Source organism: Acanthaster planci, linkage group LG05 (genome assembly GCF_054643075.1).
Source record: "Acanthaster planci isolate LZ-2023a linkage group LG05, COTS_SCS, whole genome shotgun sequence".
Classification (NCBI taxonomy): Eukaryota; Metazoa; Echinodermata; class Asteroidea; order Valvatida; family Acanthasteridae; genus Acanthaster; species Acanthaster planci.
In genome coordinates this window covers 15,251,288-15,273,160 of record NC_141781.1, presented here as the reverse complement: position 1 = coordinate 15,273,160, position 21,873 = coordinate 15,251,288, and the positions used below count along the sequence as shown (strand labels likewise).

At 39.1% G+C, this 21,873-nt stretch overlaps 1 protein-coding gene across 7 annotated transcripts in view; it reads left to right on the top strand.

The window, feature by feature from the left end:
- Positions 1–20,966, top strand: part of LOC110977269 (solute carrier family 12 member 2-like) — a 39,613-nt gene extending 18,647 nt beyond the window's left edge. For 4 of the 7 annotated variants that reach the window (XM_087136782.1, XM_087136780.1, XM_087136781.1 and 1 more), the window contains exons 8-24: positions 1,320–1,431; positions 1,545–1,672; positions 2,325–2,525; positions 2,822–2,929; positions 4,141–4,264; positions 4,759–4,860; positions 5,636–5,791; positions 6,953–7,052; positions 7,849–7,960; positions 8,571–8,705; positions 10,471–10,577; positions 11,130–11,236; positions 12,055–12,096; positions 14,675–14,929; positions 15,273–15,592; positions 16,269–16,336; positions 17,511–20,966. In XM_087136782.1, coding sequence (XP_086992908.1) covers positions 1,320–1,431; positions 1,545–1,672; positions 2,325–2,525; positions 2,822–2,929; positions 4,141–4,264; positions 4,759–4,860; positions 5,636–5,791; positions 6,953–7,052; positions 7,849–7,960; positions 8,571–8,705; positions 10,471–10,577; positions 11,130–11,236; positions 12,055–12,096; positions 14,675–14,929; positions 15,273–15,592; positions 16,269–16,336; positions 17,511–17,646 — 2,313 coding nt within the window. In that variant the 3' untranslated portion in view covers positions 17,647–20,966. The remainder of the gene's footprint in view (positions 1–1,319; positions 1,432–1,544; positions 1,673–2,324; positions 2,526–2,821; positions 2,930–4,140; positions 4,265–4,758; positions 4,861–5,635; positions 5,792–6,952; positions 7,053–7,848; positions 7,961–8,570; positions 8,706–10,470; positions 10,578–11,129; positions 11,237–12,054; positions 12,097–14,674; positions 14,930–15,272; positions 15,593–16,268; positions 16,337–17,510) is intronic. The other 3 variants (XM_022231237.2, XM_022231242.2, XM_022231240.2) reach the window with 3 other exon arrangements.
- The last annotated feature ends 907 nt before the right edge of the window (positions 20,967–21,873 follow it).

Below are 21,873 nucleotides of genomic sequence, written 5' to 3'. Positions count from 1 at the left end.
TGATTAGTGAAACATGCTTTGATTTTCAGTTGCATAGTACATGTATGTAATAAATTGTAAAGTTGTCCCCTTGTAGGGCCGGCCAGGGCTCAAAGGCAAAACCATGAAATTGGGAAATAGTCTCTTTTATAACACGCCTCTTGCTGGTTCTTGATTCCCATTGGCTGAAATAGAGCAACTGAAAGCATTCCTTTAAATGTTGAATTGGTTTAGAAATTGCTGAGGGCATCCCTTTTTAACTCGTATTGTTCTCACAAGTTTTTGACCGGGGGGGATTGATCGATCAGAAGAAAAATTGGTAAAAGAAAAACACTTTTTTTCTGTTTCATATCTGTTTGTTTTTTTTTGGATACTTAGATATGATTGACAGCATAAAAGAGATTTTTTCCTCTGTCCCAGCCAAAAATAACGGTCGGTCAAAAATGAGAACCACAGAGTCAACAATGGTCACCTTTATGACTGGATAACTAAATTAAAACGGTTCATTTGAAAAACCCTGAAAAGCTTATTTTCTTTTTTTACATTTTGGACAGAGGTGTGTCATAAAACACATATGGTCTTGCATAATTCAGTCACTCATTCACTCCTGTGTCACTCCCCCCTCGGGCCTGTAAGTGATCAGAAAATGGTCCTATTTCCCTTTTTGGGTGACTTCAACATGTATGTGCAATGGGCCGTGGCTTGATAGTACACTTTTGAGAAGTTGTGATTGGAACTCGGTTTGAGATAGTCACACCAAAGTAAAATCCAGATTTTCATTTTAGCCTATTTAAGGTATGGCAGACACGATAGGAGGGTTGTATTTGGTTTTGGGTAAAATCTATCGTGTTCACTGCAAATTAACCCACTTCAAATTGCACCTTCCTATTGTGTCCGCTGTGCTTCCAAAGAGTAATGCGGAGTCCTCATCAAAGGAAATTAGCATGAAAAATATTTGTTCGGCAGAGTATCCACATTGCTTCTTTGGGCTTGGTTTTTAGCTTGACAGCTCCTTAAATAGACTTTAAAATTAAAATTGATTGCAAAATTGACAGTTAAATTAATTAGGGACTGTATACTAAGTCCCAGTTTCATGGAACTGCTCAATGCTTTACAGAAATCTTATTCGTGCTCATTGTCATACTCTGCGCATGTTGTCTTTGTGAAATGGATGAAGCCCCCTTGAACAAAATGTGTGAGAAGCTAACATGTACATGTACATGAGATGTAGCCCTGAGTGACTGCCGCAGATTTACAATGTACACATTAAGATACATATACAGTATATAATAGTAATTTTGTAATTGAGATGTGCTCATTTTTTTTCTTGTTGAGTGCAGGCCCAGTTGTTTCTTCTACTTCTTCTTGTCATAGCTATCTGCAATATGATGGTTGGGACTTTTATCCCTGCACCGGACCATGAAATAGCTCGAGGATTCCAGAACTACAGAGGTAACGTCAGAAATCATTTACTTTTTAAACAGGGAAAGGGTCCCTAGGACCTTAAACCTGTAGTTTCCCTTCAAAAGCATCATGTTTGTCCTTCCTTAAAAATTCATTTACAGGTGCGCTTTTGGTTGAGAACTTCGGTCCAGACTATCGAGACGGAGAAGGGTTTTTCTCCATATTTTCCATCTTTTTTCCGGCTGCCACTGGTATCTTGGCTGGTGCTAACATCTCTGGTGACCTTAAAGTGAGTTATTGTTCTTTAGTGGAGCCTTTTTGGAGAGAATTTGGTCATGCGTAAATCAATCAGTTGGTATTTCTGACTTGCAATAGATAATATTTTGCTGTCTCACAGGCACAATTTTGTATTTTAATTGGTTTGAATTCAGTCCATGAGTTGGGAGTAAATACAGAATTAATTTTTGTAGTTTGTTTATAAGCATCGAGGAGTTGCCTGGTCACAGAGTCCACAACAAGTGTACATTATTGAGGCAGTCTAATTTGTGACAACTAACCCCTGTAAACCTATCATACTGCTGACACTCTGGTGGAAATGGACATACAACATGTTTGAGTCCTTTCCTTCGGAAACACTTTAACAAATTAGAATGAAACTTAAGCACAATTTACTATGCACGAGTGTCTGACTTGTGTGCACGCCCAGGAAATGGCAAACAAAGCATCTGGCTTATGATGGTGAATGAACAAGTGAAAATTTTGGACTTTTTTTATCACGAATATGTATGAGGTACCTGGTATGGTAACTTGAGATATATCATTTTTTATTGCCATCCTCCTATAACAGGAAGGCCTATATTCCACAATTTTTACTCATTTCAAGATTTGTGTCATAGCATGGCTATCAGTTCTCCCTTATGTTGTATTCAAATATTTGCCAGGATGCACAAAAGGCCATACCCAAGGGAACCCTAATAGCCATAGCCATGACCTCTGTCAGCTATGCTGGATTGGCCATCGTACTAGGATCCTGTGTGTCCAGAGAGGCTACTGGTAATATTGCAGATGTCATAGCAGGAAACTTTACCACAGCTTGCGAAGATGGATTTGACTGTGAATATGGTCTGCTGAAGAATTTCTCTGTAAGTTTGGATTAATTGAGTAATTAGTGGCACATTTATAGAAATTAAATGTGGGGCTTGATGCCCCTTTTAAGTTAACCAAGCTCACAAGGTAGTGTATGATACTTAGGAATTACTGCAAGGTTTACAGCAGTTAGGGTTGATAATGTACAAAAGAATGTCACACACTCTTTTTCTTGAACTCTGAAGAATTTTGGAAGAGGTTGGAAAGTTTTCGCTAAAATGTCTCAGGAGGAATAAAGATTTTGTTCCGCAATTCCAAGAATATTTCTGTTGGTTTATTATTTGCTTCACAGGTAGCAAGTTTGATATCAGGTTGGGCTCCATTAGTTCTGGCTGGTGTTTTTGCAGCAACCTTGTCTTCAGCTCTGGCTAGTCTGGTCAGTGCACCCAAGGTGTTTCAGGTAAAGCTCGTCAAACATCTTGAGTCATGGAAGCTTCATGAAAAAAATTGGAAGGGGGGAAAATCAGTGACCAAATTCATAAAGTATGTTGACATGAACAATTAAAAATGGGCGTCTTGTTGGAAAAAAAATTGCTAGATTCAGATTAAACCTTCCACATTATTAGTAAGTTTATTTTTCACTCATTGGTTTATATTTTGGGTAGTCATGGCAGTAAGTTTCCTTGTGTTCGCTTTCACAAAAACCAACTTGAAGATTCAAAAGTTATGTCGCTGCACTACATTGTAATCAGAAACCTATGAAGAAAAAGGAAGAAAATGTCAGTTTAGTTACAGGTATATGTATTTTTACTATGCTCAGGGTAGCTGGGTATGGGAGAATGCCAGCAACAATGTGATAATGCAATTCTGCGATTCAGTCATTACAACCAGATACACAACACTGGAAATGCTAAGAAGTTCGAGATTACAACAAAAACAAAGGAAAAATAAAGACAGTTATGAAAGGTCCATGAGTCTTGTACCCGAAAACCTGTGGGTTTGTGTACATGTATGTGTTCTGGTAATGCGGTCAGCTCAATTTGCCTTTTGCATCCGACAGAATAAACCTTTTGTGTTAAATTTGAAATAAATCTGGTACACTGAATTCTTTAAATTCACGCGAACATAATTGGAATTCTCCATACTAAAGCCACTGTTGCTATACCTCATGATTCGAAAAAAGCTTTTCCTTGGTTACATAAGAGACGCCTTGCAACAATACACTGTTCTCAACGGAAAAGAAGGGCACAAAGGAACCAGTCCATTCCAGAGATGGTGGTCACTAAAAAAGCAAAAGCTTGCCCCGAATCACGAGGTATAGCAACAGTGTCTTTAGTCTGGGGAATTCAAGTTATGTTTATGTGCAATCAGATAACTCAATGTACTAGATTTTATTCAAATTTAACTCGCAAATGGCTTATTCAAACTAAGGTCCTCATTGTATTAGGGAAGGACAGTTTGACCACTCTAACATTGGGTTCATACAACAGGCGAAAATGAAAGCAAAGCAGATTTGATCTGACAAAAGATTTGCAGCAACATTCACTTGAGTTTGAATGTGTTCAACTTTTGAGAATTTGAAGCACCAAATACTTGATATGAAGTCGCAGCCTCATTAAATGATGATTTTGTGATACATCTCTTTATTCTTTACCCATTATTCTTCCAAAGGCTTTGTGTAAAGACAAAATTTTCCCCAAGATCGGGTCTTTTGCTGTTGGCACTGGACCAGGAGATGAACCACGGAGAGCCTACATCTTGGCCTTTTTCATTGCAGCTGCGTGTATAGCAATTGGCAAGTCACAAATATATCCAATTATGAATAACATGAAACATATTGGATTCCCAACTACAAAAGGGTTAGTTTGAAAGTGCAATCATAAGTGAACTTAAGTTTTAACAGGGTAATTGGAGCAGTTATTATAATAAGCAGGATTTTTAGATTTTCTTATGGTGATGTTGTCACTTAAAACCTAAGCACCAAGGCTGTTTTGGTCAAATATGTGTACTTATAAAGATGATTAGGAGTGGGTATTCATACGCAGGCAAGAAATGTCTAAATGTTTGTGTCAGTAATGAGACCCAAACTCACAACTTTAGTAATATTCCCTATACTCATCTTCCAACCCTTAAAAGCTTAGCACCCAAGTTACTGTACATCTGTATGTATAGTGTAAGACTCTTGACAGTAGAAACTGAAGTCTGGGCAGCAAACCCGACACTCCACTTGCGGTTCTCATTTCACACATCACTATTTTCATTTTTTTTGTGGTGTTTGTTCTCTCGCAGGTGAACTGAATGCAATTGCTCCCATCATTTCTAATTTCTTCCTGATGTCATATGCACTCATCAATTTCTCATGTTTCTCGGCATCATTGGCAAAGTCACCAGGTGAGATGTTTCTCCAGCAAACTGAGGAAGCTGTCAATGTCATCAAATGAAGAGCTTCATTCATTTTTACAGCATTAAAACTAACTCTTTTTGTTTTTAATACAGAAATGTGGATTTCGTTGCACTTCATTTTTAATTATCATATACTGATATTTTCCCAGAAGCTCTAGCCGTTGTACATGTGGTAGGCAATGCAAACTTGAGTGGATATAGGACTTTGTTGTGTTAACAGTGTGAATGAAAGGGGCACGAATTAAATGGCATTTGTGTAATCACAGACTTCTCTCACAGATTTTGAGGCACCGATCATTTTTGTTATTTTTTCACTGAGCAAATAAATCTCACTGGAGAAAACAAATTAGTTAAACTGGAAAAAAATACTATTTCATCAGTTTTCTGTTATCAATATTTGAATTTGTCATTTGACATCTATATTACAAGTGTCAAATTTCAAAAATATGATTAGATTTTGAGTTTTCACCCTTTTTGCTTATTAGCAGCAGAAGCTTGATTTGAAAATAGCCAATATAAGCCTCATTTTGCAGCCAAATAGGCCAAATTTTAACACATACCAAAGAAAATCTGTCTTAAACAGCTCTACAATGAAATCAATTCAGCTGTTGTAACAATGGTTCAAACATCAGAATAGATGAATGTGTTCAACTCAGCCTCAGGATGGATATGTTGTGTGTGGCTGATCTTTGCCCTTGACGTCTTTAGTTCAATCTAATTATACATCACAAAACCTGTTGATTGTTTTGGTAAACTACCATAGGTTGGCGTCCAGCATTCCGTTACTACAACATGTGGGTGGCCCTGCTTGCTGCTGTACTGTGCATGGGTGTCATGTTCCTGATAAACTGGTATGCAGCACTCATCACCATCTTCATTGTGACAGCACTGTACATGTATGTGCACAACACAAAGCCAGGTAGGTCATTGGGAACTAGCTAACAACTGAAATTATGGCAGCGTCTGCTAAAGGCTACTGTCTGGACTTCACCAATTTTCTAATAGTTACTGTCCTATGGAAGGACAAGAGTGAGGAATATTCTTACCTCAGGTTATCAGTGGAGAATGTATTGAAGTTGTGGTCATGGTGGTCAGGCTCTCCATTTGATACTTGCCTCTAAGGAGACTGAACTCCACTAGCACTAAAGCTTACAGTGATTATATACAGTATGTACCTGTAGGTCAGTACCAAAACAAGGATTGTTTACGTTTTCCTTATCAAGACAAAGCCAGTACAAATATTAAAAGTTTGATAAAGAATGAGATGGCACTAAAGCAGAACAACTTTGCAATTGAAAGAAAAGTAATTCTACGGAAGTTTTGAATATAAAAGAACTGGATGACCCAGAATGTCTGTGTGTGTAGATGTGTGCTAGACATGCACCAGGAAAGTGCATGCATGGAAAGTGGCACTGAGTTTTATAAGAAAGTTTATGGTCCCAAATAGCATGGAGCCCCTAGAGATCAATGAAATCCACTGTACGGACATTGTTTTGATGCAAGAAGAAATGAATGGTTTGATTTTACCCCGGACACAACTTTACCTTCCTGCTTTGTTTAGCTTTTTTATGTCTTTCTTGTGTGAAACATATAGAATAAAGGACGGTGGAATTTCTCTAGTTTTTAAGGTTTAATTCACATTTGAAGTAGAATAAAGTATAGATGCGTGAAACCAGACAAAGGTGAAATTACAATGGAAATTTCAGACTCTCCCAGTTTTGTAAAAAAATACGTTTTAAGGAGGAAAGTTTGGCCGAGGACTTCTTTTATCAATCAGTGATGATCTGAAGTCATCATTTTACTTTGTAGTCTTACCTTTGTGCATTTAACTGTCCAGTACCCATGTTCTTCGGCTTTGTTTCCTCCTAACCGGTTCAATATTTGACTGGATTTGGTACTTGAAAAGTACTCAACTACAGCACTGCTTGTGATAAGCTGATTACAAACGTGCTTGAAATAAGGACCCAACCTTTGGATTGATGCAGAGTGCCCATTATAGTCTGATATTTCCAAAAAAATTTCAGTTTGCCACGGCATCAATTTGGAAAACTTTCTTTCTTTTTAATCCCGTTTGTAACAGAGATCAATTGGGGCTCTTCCAACCAGGCTTTTATCTACAAGCAAGCACTGACCAACACGCTCAAGCTGAACCACATACCTGCACATGTTAAAACATTCAGGTAATTAAAGATGGAGTTGTTGTCCGGATATGATGTTCAAGCAGAAGATGAAATTAAACACAGCCAATGCTTTTAGTATTGCACTCTTAACCACTACCTGCTGGGCGACCCGTTTTCGAGTACATAGGCTTTATATGCAGAGCTGGGGAGCGCAAAACTGGGACAAAAGAGTTGGGCCTTATAACAAAAGACTGTGCTCAGCACAAAAGACTGAGCTGCTGGGCATTACCAACATTTTTCGCTCTCAATAGTGGAGACAATCCAGCCTTGTTTTGAAACAGTACACCACGGTTTGAGGCATTTATAGTGAGCGGATTACCACCGGGGACAAAAGCTCTCCACAACCGCAGTGATGAACCACACAGCACCACTGGAAAGAGGTCAGTAGTGCACTGTGCCGGTTTCTGGAACAAAAGAATCTTACTTAACACCATACAATCTGGGCTCTTTTTCAAAGGCTTGCAGGCCTGGCTGAAATATTCAGGAGTCAATGAATTTTACCTGTCAGCTTTAGAGTAGTCCCAAAGAGTCCTTCATTTCGGTATAAATGGCCATTAAATGAAATGATGAATTTTTAAAGAATTTTGAAAACGGAAAATCTTGAAAATGACCCGGCACCTTCCATGCACATGTACAGGTATCTATCCATTCTGTGCATAACCTTCCAGGGATACCTTAGCCTCCCAGCAATAATCAACCAAGACCAGGCTCAGTCAGCAGCCATTAGTCAACCACCGGTTGCAGGGCTGAATCCCTTTTCAGTTTTTGATCTGAAAATTGTTGTTTTCCTGTCTAGGCCCCAGATCATTGCACTGACTGGTCTCCCTGAATGCCGGCCTGCCCTGGCACACTTTGTGTCACACATCACTAAAAGCACAAGCCTCCTCATATGCGGAGCGGTTCTGACTGTAAGTAATTTGCCCCCGTGGCAGGTTGTCTGTGACCGTTAAGAGCTTGTCTTCGTGTACATGGGATAACACATGTGTCTGTACCTCGCACAAGCCTCTTACAGTGTGTAGTAGGAAGGCAGTAAATGATCAGTATTGAAGCTAGTTCAAATTAGTTATGTCACCAAGCATTAACCTCAAAAGACCCTACTTTGGACGAATTGTCCCTTTCAATCGCAGTTTCAGTTAGCTGTTGCTCTGTGTTGCTCTGTGTTGATCTTTGTAACATTGCAACCTTAGCAGGCAAGTGAATGACAAGGGTTAATCGAATCTTTCTCTTTCCGTCTTTTTTCTATATGCTACTTTTCTCCCAAATCCAGCTAGCCAGCATGGTGTTGCGTCGTTTTAGCTGGCAGAATGCAGCTCCTTTTTTTACCCCAGCTGAAGAAGAAAAGAATTTTCCCCTGCAAGTTTCAGGGAAAACATGTCTGAAGTAGTGATTTGCTGTGTGCTCCCTAGGGAGCTTACAAAAGTCCAAGGAATGTTTTTATATACTCAGTGAGCATTGATAATGTGAAGTGCCTTTGACCTTTGTTGACCTTTATGTTCTATCCATTGTTGTCCTTACTAGGGTGAGCAGAGTACTAATCTGAACGAGCTGACGACAGACTATCATGAGAAGTGGCTAGATTCTCAGAAGATCAAGGCATTCCCTGCCATGGTAGCCAGCCCTACACTAAGAGCTGGTGCCCAAGCTCTCATGCAAGTAGGTTGTGAAGTAAACAGGACTAGAGATTGACTGTGCTTAGATGAGTCGAGTTCCTGGCAATAAGTCAATTATATCCTGATGAGCTGAATTCTCTTTGCATTCAAAGTGTGTATACTCCATGACTTTGTATGCACAAACAGTGGCATGCACATGTTGTGTTGCCATCATTGCTAATATAAAGCATGTTTTCTTGTCCATAAGCAAGTTCAATTGTAGAATTACTGTTTGGCATGTAATTTGTTTACATTTAAGAGGCACAGACTTTTAACATAACTTTGTTGCGTACTCAGCGAAAGCCATTGGATGGCACATTGCATGCACTCTGTAGTTGAGCACAACTCAGCTTGGGCATACAGCAACAAAGGAGCCTAAGTGTCCTTCAGTATTGGTCACACTGTTATTTTCACTGTTAAGGAGAGTGTTAGGTTTTGTGCATGGAGACCATACAGTTATGTTAAGCCTACCGGCATTTGTACATGGTTGAAGCAGTCACTGACAATACAAAGGATGCCAACATGCAGATAATATCTGACAAAATTATGCGTGATATCATTCAATTAAAAATTGGACAAGGGTGTGATTTGTCCGGATTTTTCCGGATTTCTGGAATGTCTGTGAGACTTTCCGGATTGTCAATGCTTTCAATATGTAACAAAAAGACTACAATATTTGGTACGAAACTAAGTGAAAGACTTGTACAACTTTAGGTGTATAGTATGCACTTGTGCGTTGTTATTCCCCCTGGAAATGCGCCAGATATGTAGGTAATAGTACTACACCTAGTACATTGAACAGAGGGGGTATCATTGTTAAACATAGGGACCCTGGCCAGCGTTATGATCGTTGTGTGTATGTACATGTACTGTACGTTCGCTGTGTGTGTATGCACGGTACCCGTGTTGTCGTTGCATGCACTGTGTACAACTTGCGTCTGTCTGCCATTGTGTTTCGTTTCGTTCTTGTGGTGGTCTGATGTCATCGATGTCCATAAAAAATGTCCTACAAGGTAGTAGGTAGGGAAGGGGATCTGAATGTAGACAAAGGATTAAAGAATTCTTGGAAATTTTCCTGGCTGGAAATTGAGGTGGACAGAGAATTAACCAAGGGGAAATCGATATATTATCGTGACTTTCTCATGAACATCGACAAACCTGGGTACTGCAAGTGCACGTGGTGTCACGAGAAATGCAGTACTCATCTGTATGAGACAGTTTTCAGTTGTAATAAATTGTGATAGAATTTTGTGGATCACTGATAACTGCATGTTTGTGTGTGTATTACACTTCTAGGTCTTTGATTGTCACCAGTTATAGCTTACATGTATAATTGCAATTGAAGTGAATGAGGACAAGGGTTTTGTTGCAGTAAATGTTATAATTATATCCCTCAAAGTAAGAATAGCTCTTGTGGTGGCTTACATGTAGTACCTGAATCCCCTCCTATAATCGGATTGATATGCTGCGAATCGTACGGAAGCTGTGGCTGACGCAACATGCAAAACCCTCCGACGCATGTTTCGTGGATTTTTCATTTTCCCCAAATCACACCCCTGATTGGAGCAAAGCAGCATAAGGTTGCATAAAATGCCTTCCTAAGATGGTTATACTATTTCTTGAAGCTTTGTATTTCATTTGTAGTCAGCTACTTTGTTGACAAGGGGGTTTATTTCTTAGCCATTAAGAGAAAATGGTGACTTTATGCATTAGCCATCAGTTTATATTCATTCAAACTTAGGTTCATCCTGTTGCTTTACTTTTTCTAGATCGGTGGTCTGGGTAAGATCAGGCCCAACACGATCATCATGGGCTTCCTTGGTAGATGGAAGACAGAAAAGTCCCAATATGTCAATGACTATGTTGGAATCATTCAGTAAGTATCATCTCAAATGACGTATTGTGTTACCCAAAGGGGTTGATTGTTGATCCAATAATTATAAACCCAAATCATGCTAAATCCAGCAAAATTCCATATGGTTAACACAATGATTGAAAGGACTACACTCAGTGTAGAGTAATACATAGGGGCCTATTGTTTTGGTGTTCAAACTCAATATCTTGTTGGTCTTTTTGGAGATTATGGATTCAGCCTGGGGTATTTTGGCCCATACCAGTATATCCTATGGCAAGATACTTTGTCACTAATTGATCTCTCTGCCCAGGAGTGAGTTCCGACGAGAGTGGAGGTTGATTTACATATTTTATTTGAATTACGTGTAGTTGTGGGGGAAATGATAGCATTAGGCTGGGCTGTCTAAGGAATGATTTATCAGTCAGGTTAGCAGGAGTAGTAATCATTAAGTACAGTTCAGCACATCATGATGGTGGATGGGAGCCCTTCAGCAACTCTGCATCCTCATTATGTGAATGTGCTTAGTGTGATGGTTCAAATGAATTGGAATATTTGGTTATTATTTGTCTACAGTGATGCATTTGACCTGAATCTGGGCGTAGGTATACTACGCATTAAGGAATCATTTGATGTGTCTAGTGCCTTGAATACCCCTGGATTCTCTGATTATGTTGAAGGAGGTGAGTTCAGATTTGTTTCAAGTTCAAGTGTTTTACATCTAAAAAAGGGTTAAAGTTTGTGTACTGTACTCAACATTGTCACCACATTGCATTGTAAAAAGGAGGAATTTTAGTTGAGAAACTAATTTTGGAGCAGAATGTGTTTGTCCTATTTGTTTAAATTTATTTAGGTACATGAATATCAATAACATTCGTGCAAAGCATGCTCTGGTGCCAAAAATGTCCATTGCAAATGAACTAAATTAGCAGTTTCCTTGGAAATTTTGCAACTGTTTCACTGCAATAAATTGTGGACACCATCATGTATTGTGATGGAATAATTTACCTGAACTTTGCTATGAGCTACATGTACCATCATGTACCTTCACCTCAACCACTTGAAGCTGACAATGTCTACCTGGTATTATAGAACACAAGTGACCTGTTTCATTTGGCAAATGTTGATTTATTTTCACAAGATTTACAATGGTCAGATCACCTTGACAAGAATGTTAAAACTGTGATACTGGTTTATCTCAGATAACTGTCATAATATTCTATTACACTTATAATGATGCTGGAGGGGGGCTTGTTTTATTCTCTCCATCAAATTCTGAACAGGATTAATAGGGCAATAAGCTTCAAAAATCAATTTTAAGTTTTAATAAGTAAGACCATTTAAATACTAAAAAAAAGGAAACAAATTTTCCTCACTTAGTTAGTGCTGTGTATCATTATTGTCTGAGAAAACTGTGATCACTAAAGAGATACCAGGAAGTTGGGGCAAACATTCTAAGGTAGTAAATTGTATTTTATGGCTACTTTATTCTCTGACAAAGTTCTCCACCAGCCGGAGCACACAAATTCCAGATTTAGGATCGGTAAGCCTGACATGTACTAGTCATGGTTCAAGGAATTAATGAGTGGTACTAGACTGTCATTATGTGGCCTGTTTTTATTTACACTGTACATGTACACCCTTGCATTACAGTATTTGAATGTCTTACTGGTAGGCATGTGGCTGTTTGTTTGCAAATGTTTTGATTTAATTGTTCATCACTTGAACTTAGAGGTTGTTTCATGCAGACTTGTAGTCCTTGGATCTGGATTCATTTGACACAATCCAGATTTTACAGCTGGAGATTGGTCTTGCCTGTCATAATGTATGAATTGATTCCCTAGATGCCTGTCATAATGTGTGAAGTGATTCCCTAGATGCCTGTCATAATGTGTGAATTGATTCCCTAGATGCCTGTCATAATGTGTGAAGTGATTCCCTAGATGCCTATCATAATGTGTGAATTGATTCCCTAGATGCCTGTCATAATGGGTCAAAAATATATCGTGCAAGGGCATACTCCTACAAAACATGTAGCAAGTGACATCAGTACATCGTCACCCACTGTCAGTCATAAGTATCTTGAACTAAGACCACACGTGCCATGTTTTTTTATGTGAAAAAAGTTTCACTGACCACTTCACCATCTCGTGATGCAATTTTGTTTGTAGAAAAGTTTCTAAAAGTTCTAGACGGCCCTCATAAATGTGGACAGCGGTTCTCTCCTATCATGTGTACATGATAAGAGTATTGAGGACAGTTCAGTGCAGGGGTCAAATGCAGCAGAGATCTTGAGGAGGTTCCTTCAAATAGGCTGCATCACCCCTTGTGAAGTGCTTCTGTCTGTGATGTCAAACTGCATTATCTAGTCGACCCACAATTGTGTTCACCTGCCTGTCATTTGTGTAGGAATAGATATTTTGTAATTAAGAAAACAACTGCCATCAGTGTGCATGCATGAATCCAACTTGAGTGTTCTCATTTCATATGAAGTTCTGCATGTAAGAATTCAGTTGAAGGTTTGAGCATTTTACCCAGCTGGTCTAAATCTGGTGTACCTGTGCCATGGTCACACATGGAGGAAGATGTGTTGAATGGTTCTATTGACAAATGGGGGCTGTAACTTGGCAAAATGCTCATATGCTTCAGGTATAACAACACACTGAATAATGTTGTCATTTGATGCATGGATTGGCCTAAAAGAAATGAAAGGCTTGCACATGTGTATACATACGGACCATCAGCATCATACCCAGGTTATGACTCCTGAGGACAGAACTTGAAAGATGTTCATAAAAAAGGGAAGAGAGTAACAAAGTCAGTACCTTTGTGAAGTGGTATTCCCCTCACTCTCTAAAAAAAGAGAAGGGAGGTGGGGCTGGGCTGAATAGAGAAATCCTTGGGGGAGGGGTTAACCACCACATTTTCTCGGTTTCCAGTTGTCTGACAATCCACAAGTTTGGATAAGTTACTGAGCTGCCTTAATGGCCCGCATCCCACTGTGTTTTAAATTACACTCTGCACCTTCATGTCTTAACTTAAGTTTCCCAGTTTTCACAGTGCATCATTCCTCACAGTTTATAGGATTAACAGTCATTACCTTTAATTTCATTGATTCCAGGGGCTTGCATTTGTTACTGATTAGCTCTACAGAGATGGCTTTGTCACCATGTACATGTAGTTCATGTAGTGTTGGTTTATTGTGGATGTATATTGTAAGCACTGTGACTGCAAATAGTGTATTGTAGTTGCAGACTGCAAATAGTGTTGGTGTTATGTAGCACTTTGTACATGTGGCTGTGAAGGGGATAGTATTTCGGTTGAATTGGAAAGTTGTGTGATTTAAATTGCAGAAAGTCTGCTGGATATTTCTGTGACTGCTGTACATGTATTTATGATACCATGATGTTCATTTGGAATGTATTACACAGTGCAGCAGTAGTCTATTGAACATAAACCTGTTCTAGAAGTTTTAAGTGTGTAGCGACCCTCCCAGTTTTCTGGGTTGTGGAGGATTCTACAAGGTTGAATAGCTAGAACATAGCCACAGCGAGCGGGGTTTAATTCCTGTACAAGCTGTAAAGTGCAAAGTTTGATCCATTGGGTTTCCTGCATTGTGCAGGATTTTGCAGGAATGATGAAGGTACCTAGCAGAAGTGCATCTTGGATGAGGGTCAATCCCATACCCCTGGGTTGTGTTCACATGGTTACTCCTGTTAACATGATCAGGATGCATGTGCATCACACTCGGATGCAGGAATATACTCCCCCTCTAGCAAGAGTATACTCTCGCTGACCCGCGGGTCATACTCCAGCTATTCGAGTGCTCAGGAATATATCTCGCTCGAACACAACCTAGAGCGCATTCAAAATCACGTTGCTATTGGAAGATTGACAATTGTGAAGGCTGATGTTCATATATACTCTTTTGGGGCTTGCACATGTAGGAACACCTTGCTATCAGCTTTTGCTGACATTCTGATTTATTCACGGAAAATTCTTCAAAGTTAACCAAATGTAATGTAGCTGACTATTTAACCTATTTCAGGGCTTTAACTCGTCACTTTGAAAAGTTGACTTTTGACCACTTTTATTCAGTTCAACCCCTGTGTTTCTATCAGCAGAAAAAGTTCCTGAAATCAAAGTGGAAAGCATGGTGTCATCCATCAAGGAGGAAGAGAAGGAGGGGGAAGAAGTAGCAGAGCCATCAGCCACTGAACCACCCAATTCCCCTGTGGGAACAAAGATCTCCATGTTTGACAGTACAGCACTCATCAAGGGCAAGCCCATCGATGATGTCATCAAATCTATGCAAAAGTTTCAGGAAAAGATGCCAAAAGGGAACATAGATGTGTGGTGGCTCCTGGATGATGGAGGTACAGTGATTCCAGAAGGATTCATGCACAAGCATAAGCTCTTTTTTATTCCACAGACACATAGCTACAAATCTTTTAGTGTAGTAGGTTTATGTTGACCTGAATTGTGAGACAGCATTCAAAATACTGCAGACCCTCTTCATGTGAAGGTCACATCTTACCTATGACAGGTTAAGCCTTAGGTCCAGTCCTGTGCTGCAGCACATGTTTAAGAATTGTGGAAATCAATGTTTATCATGGAAGATAGTTTCTTTGGTCAGCACCATGATGCAACAAATTTCTATTTAAGAGAAAGGAAATTTTTATGAGACTGACATTGATGTTATTGTTGCTGTCTTTCCAGGGCTGACCCTACTGATCCCTCACCTCTTGTCCATGAAATCTAACTGGGAGAAGTGCAAGCTGCGCGTCTTCGCCACCACAGGCAAGAAGGAGCAGATTGACCGGGAGAGGATGAACATGGCTAACATGCTAAGCAAGTTCCGCATCAAATGCACTGACGTGGAGATCATCTCAGACTTGAACAAGAAACCCAAGGAAGAAAGCCTGAGGCGGTTTGAGGAGCTGATCAATCCCTGGATACTGAAAGAGGGAGCGGGGGAGACAGCCGAAAAGTTTCCCTGGAAGATCACCAAGGACGAAGTCACTACACTCAAAGAAAAGGTAGTGTCTTTTAAGGAACTCATGCATTTGCTTTCACTCGTATCCACCCAGGGGCTCTGGTTGTTACAAATTACACAAAAACTTTGGAAGGCAATGCAAGATTGTTGGTAATTGTTTCACTCGGGTTGTTACCCAGGGTCCCTGGTTTAACCAAAGGTATCAAATGAAAAGTGATAACAACTATTGCTTGTCAACACCATTGGAAAGTCTAGTGGGTAGAAAATAAAAGTCCATGACTTCAATGTTTCTTAATGCAAAAATACTGCTATAACAGAAGCCAATTGAAGCACCACTTCTTCTGTTCATGGGAGATGCTTTGGTTCGTATGCATTCAGTTGTAAAGCCAGACCTGTTGCCTTTGGGCAACAGTTTTACTCAAATTCAGTGTTATGCGGTGGCTGTAGGGACCAAGCTACATGTGCATATGTCATTCCTCAAGAAGTGTTAATTTCCTACCAAGCTCCTCTTGTTAACTTTACTTTCGTGTTTCTCTTTTTAGGTTTACTTACCTAATTTGATATGGGGAGGGGGAATTGGGAGAATTGATAACTTTCCATTGGTGTTTACTTGATATCTTTTGTATCACAATACATGTAAATGCATGTAATGCACCACTCTCAGAGTTCCATTTTGTTCACCTGTTGGAATTTTCTGTGCATGATTTGTTTCTGTTCAGACCACAAGACAAATACGGATACGTGAACTGCTTCGCGAACATTCCAGAGAAGCCCAGCTTATTGTCATGTGAGTACACATAGCCACGCTTAAGTCTGAGGCTCTCGGTTTCAATTTCCTTGCTCTGTTTGAGGTCTCTTTGCATTCTGTGCTTCTTGTCCCTGTTTGTGTAAGCACAATTACGCACTTAACCTGTAATCACACAGTGCTAGTTTTAACCTGTTTGTACCCACATACAGGATCTAGCAAACTGTATATAATGACAAGTTAGCAACATGCAGGATCTAGCAAACTGTATATAATGACGAGTTAGCAACATGCAGGATCTAGCAAACTGTGTATAATGACGAGTTAGCAACATGCAGGATCTAGCAAATTGTATATAATGACGAGTTAGCAACATGCAGGATCTAGCAAACTGTATATAATGACGAGTTAGCAACATGCAGGATCTAGCAAACTGTATATAATGACGAGTTAGCAACATGCAGGATCTAGCAAACTGTATATAATGACGAGTTAGAAACATGCAGGATCTAGCAAACTGTATATAATGACGAGTTAGCCATGAGGTGCACCTTAACTAAAAATCTGGTGATGCTTTAGAAAGAAGTGTATCCCTAAACACACAACATTCCAGAAGTCTCTGGAGGCAGACCAAGTGTTGAACTTGAGCTTTGTTTCTGTACAGGGCTTGTCGTGTTAGTAAAGATCATTCCACTGCCATGCCTGCTCCCTGGAGTGTTGAAAAATATGAGATAATTGTAAAAAATATCATACAAGTATTGTTCTAATGACTGTAACGAGTCAGATTTTGTGGCCTCTGGCTGGTTTACCTTCCCTTTCTCACAAGTCAAACTTTGTGGCCATAAAATTCTATCTTCAACTGATCAATGCATGTACATTTATGTATGCACACCCAGCCTGCCAACCCAGGAAATATGTTAGCCTTTAGCAGATATTTTTTAAAATCACTGGGAGGCTTGGGAGCATTTTACAGTACAGAAGAAGGTAGAGCCAGTCATCATGATTTTGCTTTGGGCTCGATTTACATGTACTTTATATGTTCAAGTACAGAGTTAATGTACTGGTACTGTTTGGTTCCTGCACATTAGCAAAGTTTGCTATACCATCTTGCAGAATAGTGAATGGTAACTTTTGTTATCTTGATAAGTCAACATTTGCGACATTTTAGCTTGTGACTGGCCTCATTGCTCACAGTAACTGTCATTGATTCCTACAGGAGCCTTCCTATTCCACGGAAGCTGACCTGCTCAGCCTACATGTACATGTGCTGGCTGGAGACATTGACCAAGGATATGCCACCCATACTACTGCTCAGGGGCAACCAGACAAGTGTTCTTACTCATTATTCTTAAGGCAATTAGTGCAAAGATTATGCCAGTAATCAGTGTATAAGTGTGATAGTAAGAACAGTTTTATGAGGTGACTAACTAACTGTTCTATTTCACTTGGCTTCACCGCATGAAACAGAACATCCAGTCCTTCGTTATTTGTTTTACACAAGGCCTGAAGAAATCCTCTTTGTGTACAAAATGTCACTTCACTTTTTCAGCTTGGCATTGAAGCATGACACCAGGTTTCACGTTCTGAACTGCGACTAAATTTTGTCAATGATCAACGACCCATCAATCAGTTGACAAGGATTTATTCAGGTGTTGTTAAAATCACATTAGTTAAGAGATTATTTTCCGTTTTTCATCTTGAGAATGATGCATTTTTCATGAACAGGATAGGCAGGGTTTTGAGTAATTGATGCTCATTTGTGCTACATTTAGAAGAGAAATGTTATCAGTCATTAATTTAATGAGAAGTTAAGTCACAAGCATCAAAATAAGAGGGCATGAACATCAGCTCCGGGCTGCCTTCGCCGCAGTTTCTTTGAGCAGCTTGTGACTTGAATTGAGAGGGGAGGTCTTTTTATGAACTGGTGATAACTTAATGACATTTCTTTACTTAACAACACATTTGCCGTAGCTTATAAAAGTATTGGTATACTAGGAATTATAGCTCCAACGTCAGAATCATACCTGGAGGTAAACACACTTCCAAATTTGTCATAAGCTGAATAATGAATAACGCATTGTTCAGCAAACAGTTGAAATGAAATACTGGTATCATTTATAGTGAGACATTCCAGATTTTGGTAATGTTTATAGCACTTGCAACTCTCTGCAGTGGTGATCTTTGCTTTAAGTAATCAAATTACAAAAGGTAGGCTTCCAGTTAAGGTCTTCGTTTATTTTAGGCACATTTTATTTCTCGGGGTGAGTTTTGCTGTATTTATTTGGTGTACTTTTAAAATAGGATTTTCAGTTGGTGTTTTAAATTGTTATTTAATAAATGTTAATATTTTAAAAGGCTCACAAAGCATGCATGATGAATTAGATAGGATAGCTTATGTACAGTTTAATTTTTATAAAGAAAGGGAACATGTACAAAGAGAAGTGCAAGTTGTTGGGAGAGTGGTCTTCACTGTATTCAGCAATGGGAGCATCAGTTGGAATGTCATGTAATCCTGCTTTTCTTGATTTGTTTAATAATGCATGCCACCAGCAGAGGATGATACCCATCGACTGTTTGCATTGAAAAGAGCACTTTTTATCCCTATGGTTGACATCTAAAGTTATCCCACGAGTAACTGTTTATTCCTCTCTGTTTACATGAGGGGCCCGCAAACACATTGCCTCCAGTTCTTTTCAGAACATCACTTGCTCAAAAGGAGATACATCCATGGTGCTGCCGCAAACCCATGTAGTTTGCACTGGCACAAGTCAATATCCATATACCCAAAAATACTCACTACAAAATTCAGCTTTCCCTCCAAATTGAAAATGGCCAATTTCTTTGAAGGAACGCAGTTTGGCATGTAGGTGACTTCCATCTCCTGTCATGTGCTGTTAGCACTGGCCTCTTGGGAGTAACTTGTCTGCCAACTTTTCCGAACCATTCTGCTCATGTCCTATCAACAAATATTTTATATCCATTGAGTGTGTGGCAGTCTTTAAGAACCTTAAACAATAGTACACCGGAATATGTGCACTCCCTGGGATCAAAATTGAAATTTTGTGCACACAGGTGCATAACTTTTGACTTGATACAAACACCTGACCACTTTTTTTTTTAAATTAATTGCCTGCATACGTGTATATATCACTGACAAAGCATTGCGCATGTTCAGTTGCATGTACCTGATGCAAAGTCACTGAAAAAAAGACAGTAGTGGTGAGCTACATACATATTTTTGCTGTCTGAATTCCAGACCAAAAGATACTGACTGTGTTTGTCCTGCATTCAGTGATCAAGATTGAATCGGTGGTGTAAACGAAAAGCAGCAATGATACAAGTGCTTCATTCCCTGACTTTCCAATTTGGCTAGGCATGGGGTAACCTCCCAATACAACTGCATTTTCAGTTAAGCACACTAGCAAATTCTGGTGTGCTGTTCACATATTTTCATCCACGTCTTCTTTGTGCATCATAGAATACACTTTTGTGAATTTTTTTTTATTTTTGTATGTGGTTGGTTTTGCTTTTTCTCTGTTAGTTTTCGTAGGGTATGGAATACCTTGCATTTTGACAGAAGGAATTAAGATAACATCCTTTACCAAGACTTTCCCCAGCAACTGGTTTGTTAGGGATTCAGGTTGTTTCATGCACATGTATAGTCGGATAGTTTATTTGTAGATGAAATATTTACATGAACGAATCCAGGCTTTTTTGAATTGATTCCCTATAGGAAGAGTGTATTTTAGTTTTATACAATCATGACTTGATGTGAGTAAATTTAATGCAGAAATGTCTCTTGTGAGTTGGGTATTTTGTGAACATGTAGAAGATTTATAAATGGAATTGCATGTAACCTTGTAAAATGGGAGTTATGCATAATCTTATGGAATTTACATAGTTCTTCAAAGATTTTCTTGAACTTTCTCTAAAGATAATTATCAGTTACATCACACGTTGTTTCATGCCTGCACTGTAAACTTGATTATTATGTTTGTATGTTTTCAACCCAGTCTTTTTCTGCTAAATAGCACAAATTAGGTGGAAGTTAAAGTACCCTCTCCAACATTGTAATATTCTGTTGTTCAACTTAGCATGTGGGTCTTACTTTGTAAATAATTAAGTTAAAACCAAAATTGATTTTCAATCTGTTATTGGAAAAGCTGAAGTAGCCAGTTCCTTGTTACTGTACCCGTACATTATGACAAGCAATAAACAACACAGACTGAGAAGTTGACTCAACATTACTGTGCAACACTGCCATAAAAAACGTTTTTACAGAATCTGAGATGGCTTTTTACACCTTAGGGCACAAGGCAAAGCCTTATAGCCTCATACCATCACCAATGCCTTCAAAAAAGGCTTTTGACAAATGAAGGAAAAAGATGCAAACCCACACATTTTTTATTGCCTACTTTTAAAGTTAAAAGCTAGCCCCTCATCGGTCTTCTCATTACTCTATCCATGGAGAACGGCAAGTTTGTTTTCAAAGAAGTGAAAACCTGACATTTTACCGGCTGTAACTTCTCCAATACTAGGTTATTGATAGGGACCATGAGCACACAACCTCAGTAGCTCATGCAGTTCACTCAGAATTCGTGTAAATGGTTGCATACAGTAGGCCTTTGTGTATTTTACTTGAAATAAAGATGCAACAACAAATTTGAGCACACCGGCAGGCGTGGTGTCTGAACTGTGTAAGAGAAGCTATCTCCCTGTGGAATAATTCTTCCAAGCAAGCTGTTATTTATTTGAAGAAACCAATGAAAGGCGGCCAATTCTGTGTAATGACAAGTCTAAAGAACCATTGTTAGAAATTGCTGTAGCAAAACACATTGAAGAGTTCAGTGACACACACAAGTCAAGTGATTGCTTCCCTTCATTGGTTCAGTGCGAAACATGATTGTATACAGCTGAAGTAGAGCATGAATTCAAAACATGACTTCACAATTTAATTTAATCTAAGACATGTAGGATCTTAAATTTAAGATCCTACAAGTCTTGGATACCAGTACTGTTTTCCTTGGAAGATATAGCATTCAATGATCTTAAAATTGATGAGGTCGAGTTGTAAAGCACCCTTCTTTAGATTTTGTGCTGTTTTGTTGCCTTATACGAACACAGTAATGCACAAATGGTGGGCTGTAACTTTAAAAATAAAATTTCAAACAGCAGTTGATTCATCTTCCAATCACATTATTTGCATGAGAATCGTCATCATTGACGATGAGTTCAATGTTTTAGGCCCACTGAAAACATGACCTTTATGTCTTTTACTACGATCCAAACTCGGTGTGTAAAACCCTCCTATAAAGATGCAATCTGCACCAAGTTGTGCTATCAGTCAAATGGCATAAATGTCCTGTAAAGGGAAATGTGAAATGACAGGCAGAGACTGAGTACATTGAAGGAGGGTTTCGGTACACCTGTCAATATGTACCAATGCATATCAGGCATCCAAGTCAAACCTTGCCAAAAAATCTAAGCATGCTAAGTGAGCAGTACTAAATATTCACTTTTTAAATCACCGTCCGGGTTATTACAATCTAAATGTCCTCATTTTGTGCCCCGGAAACGCC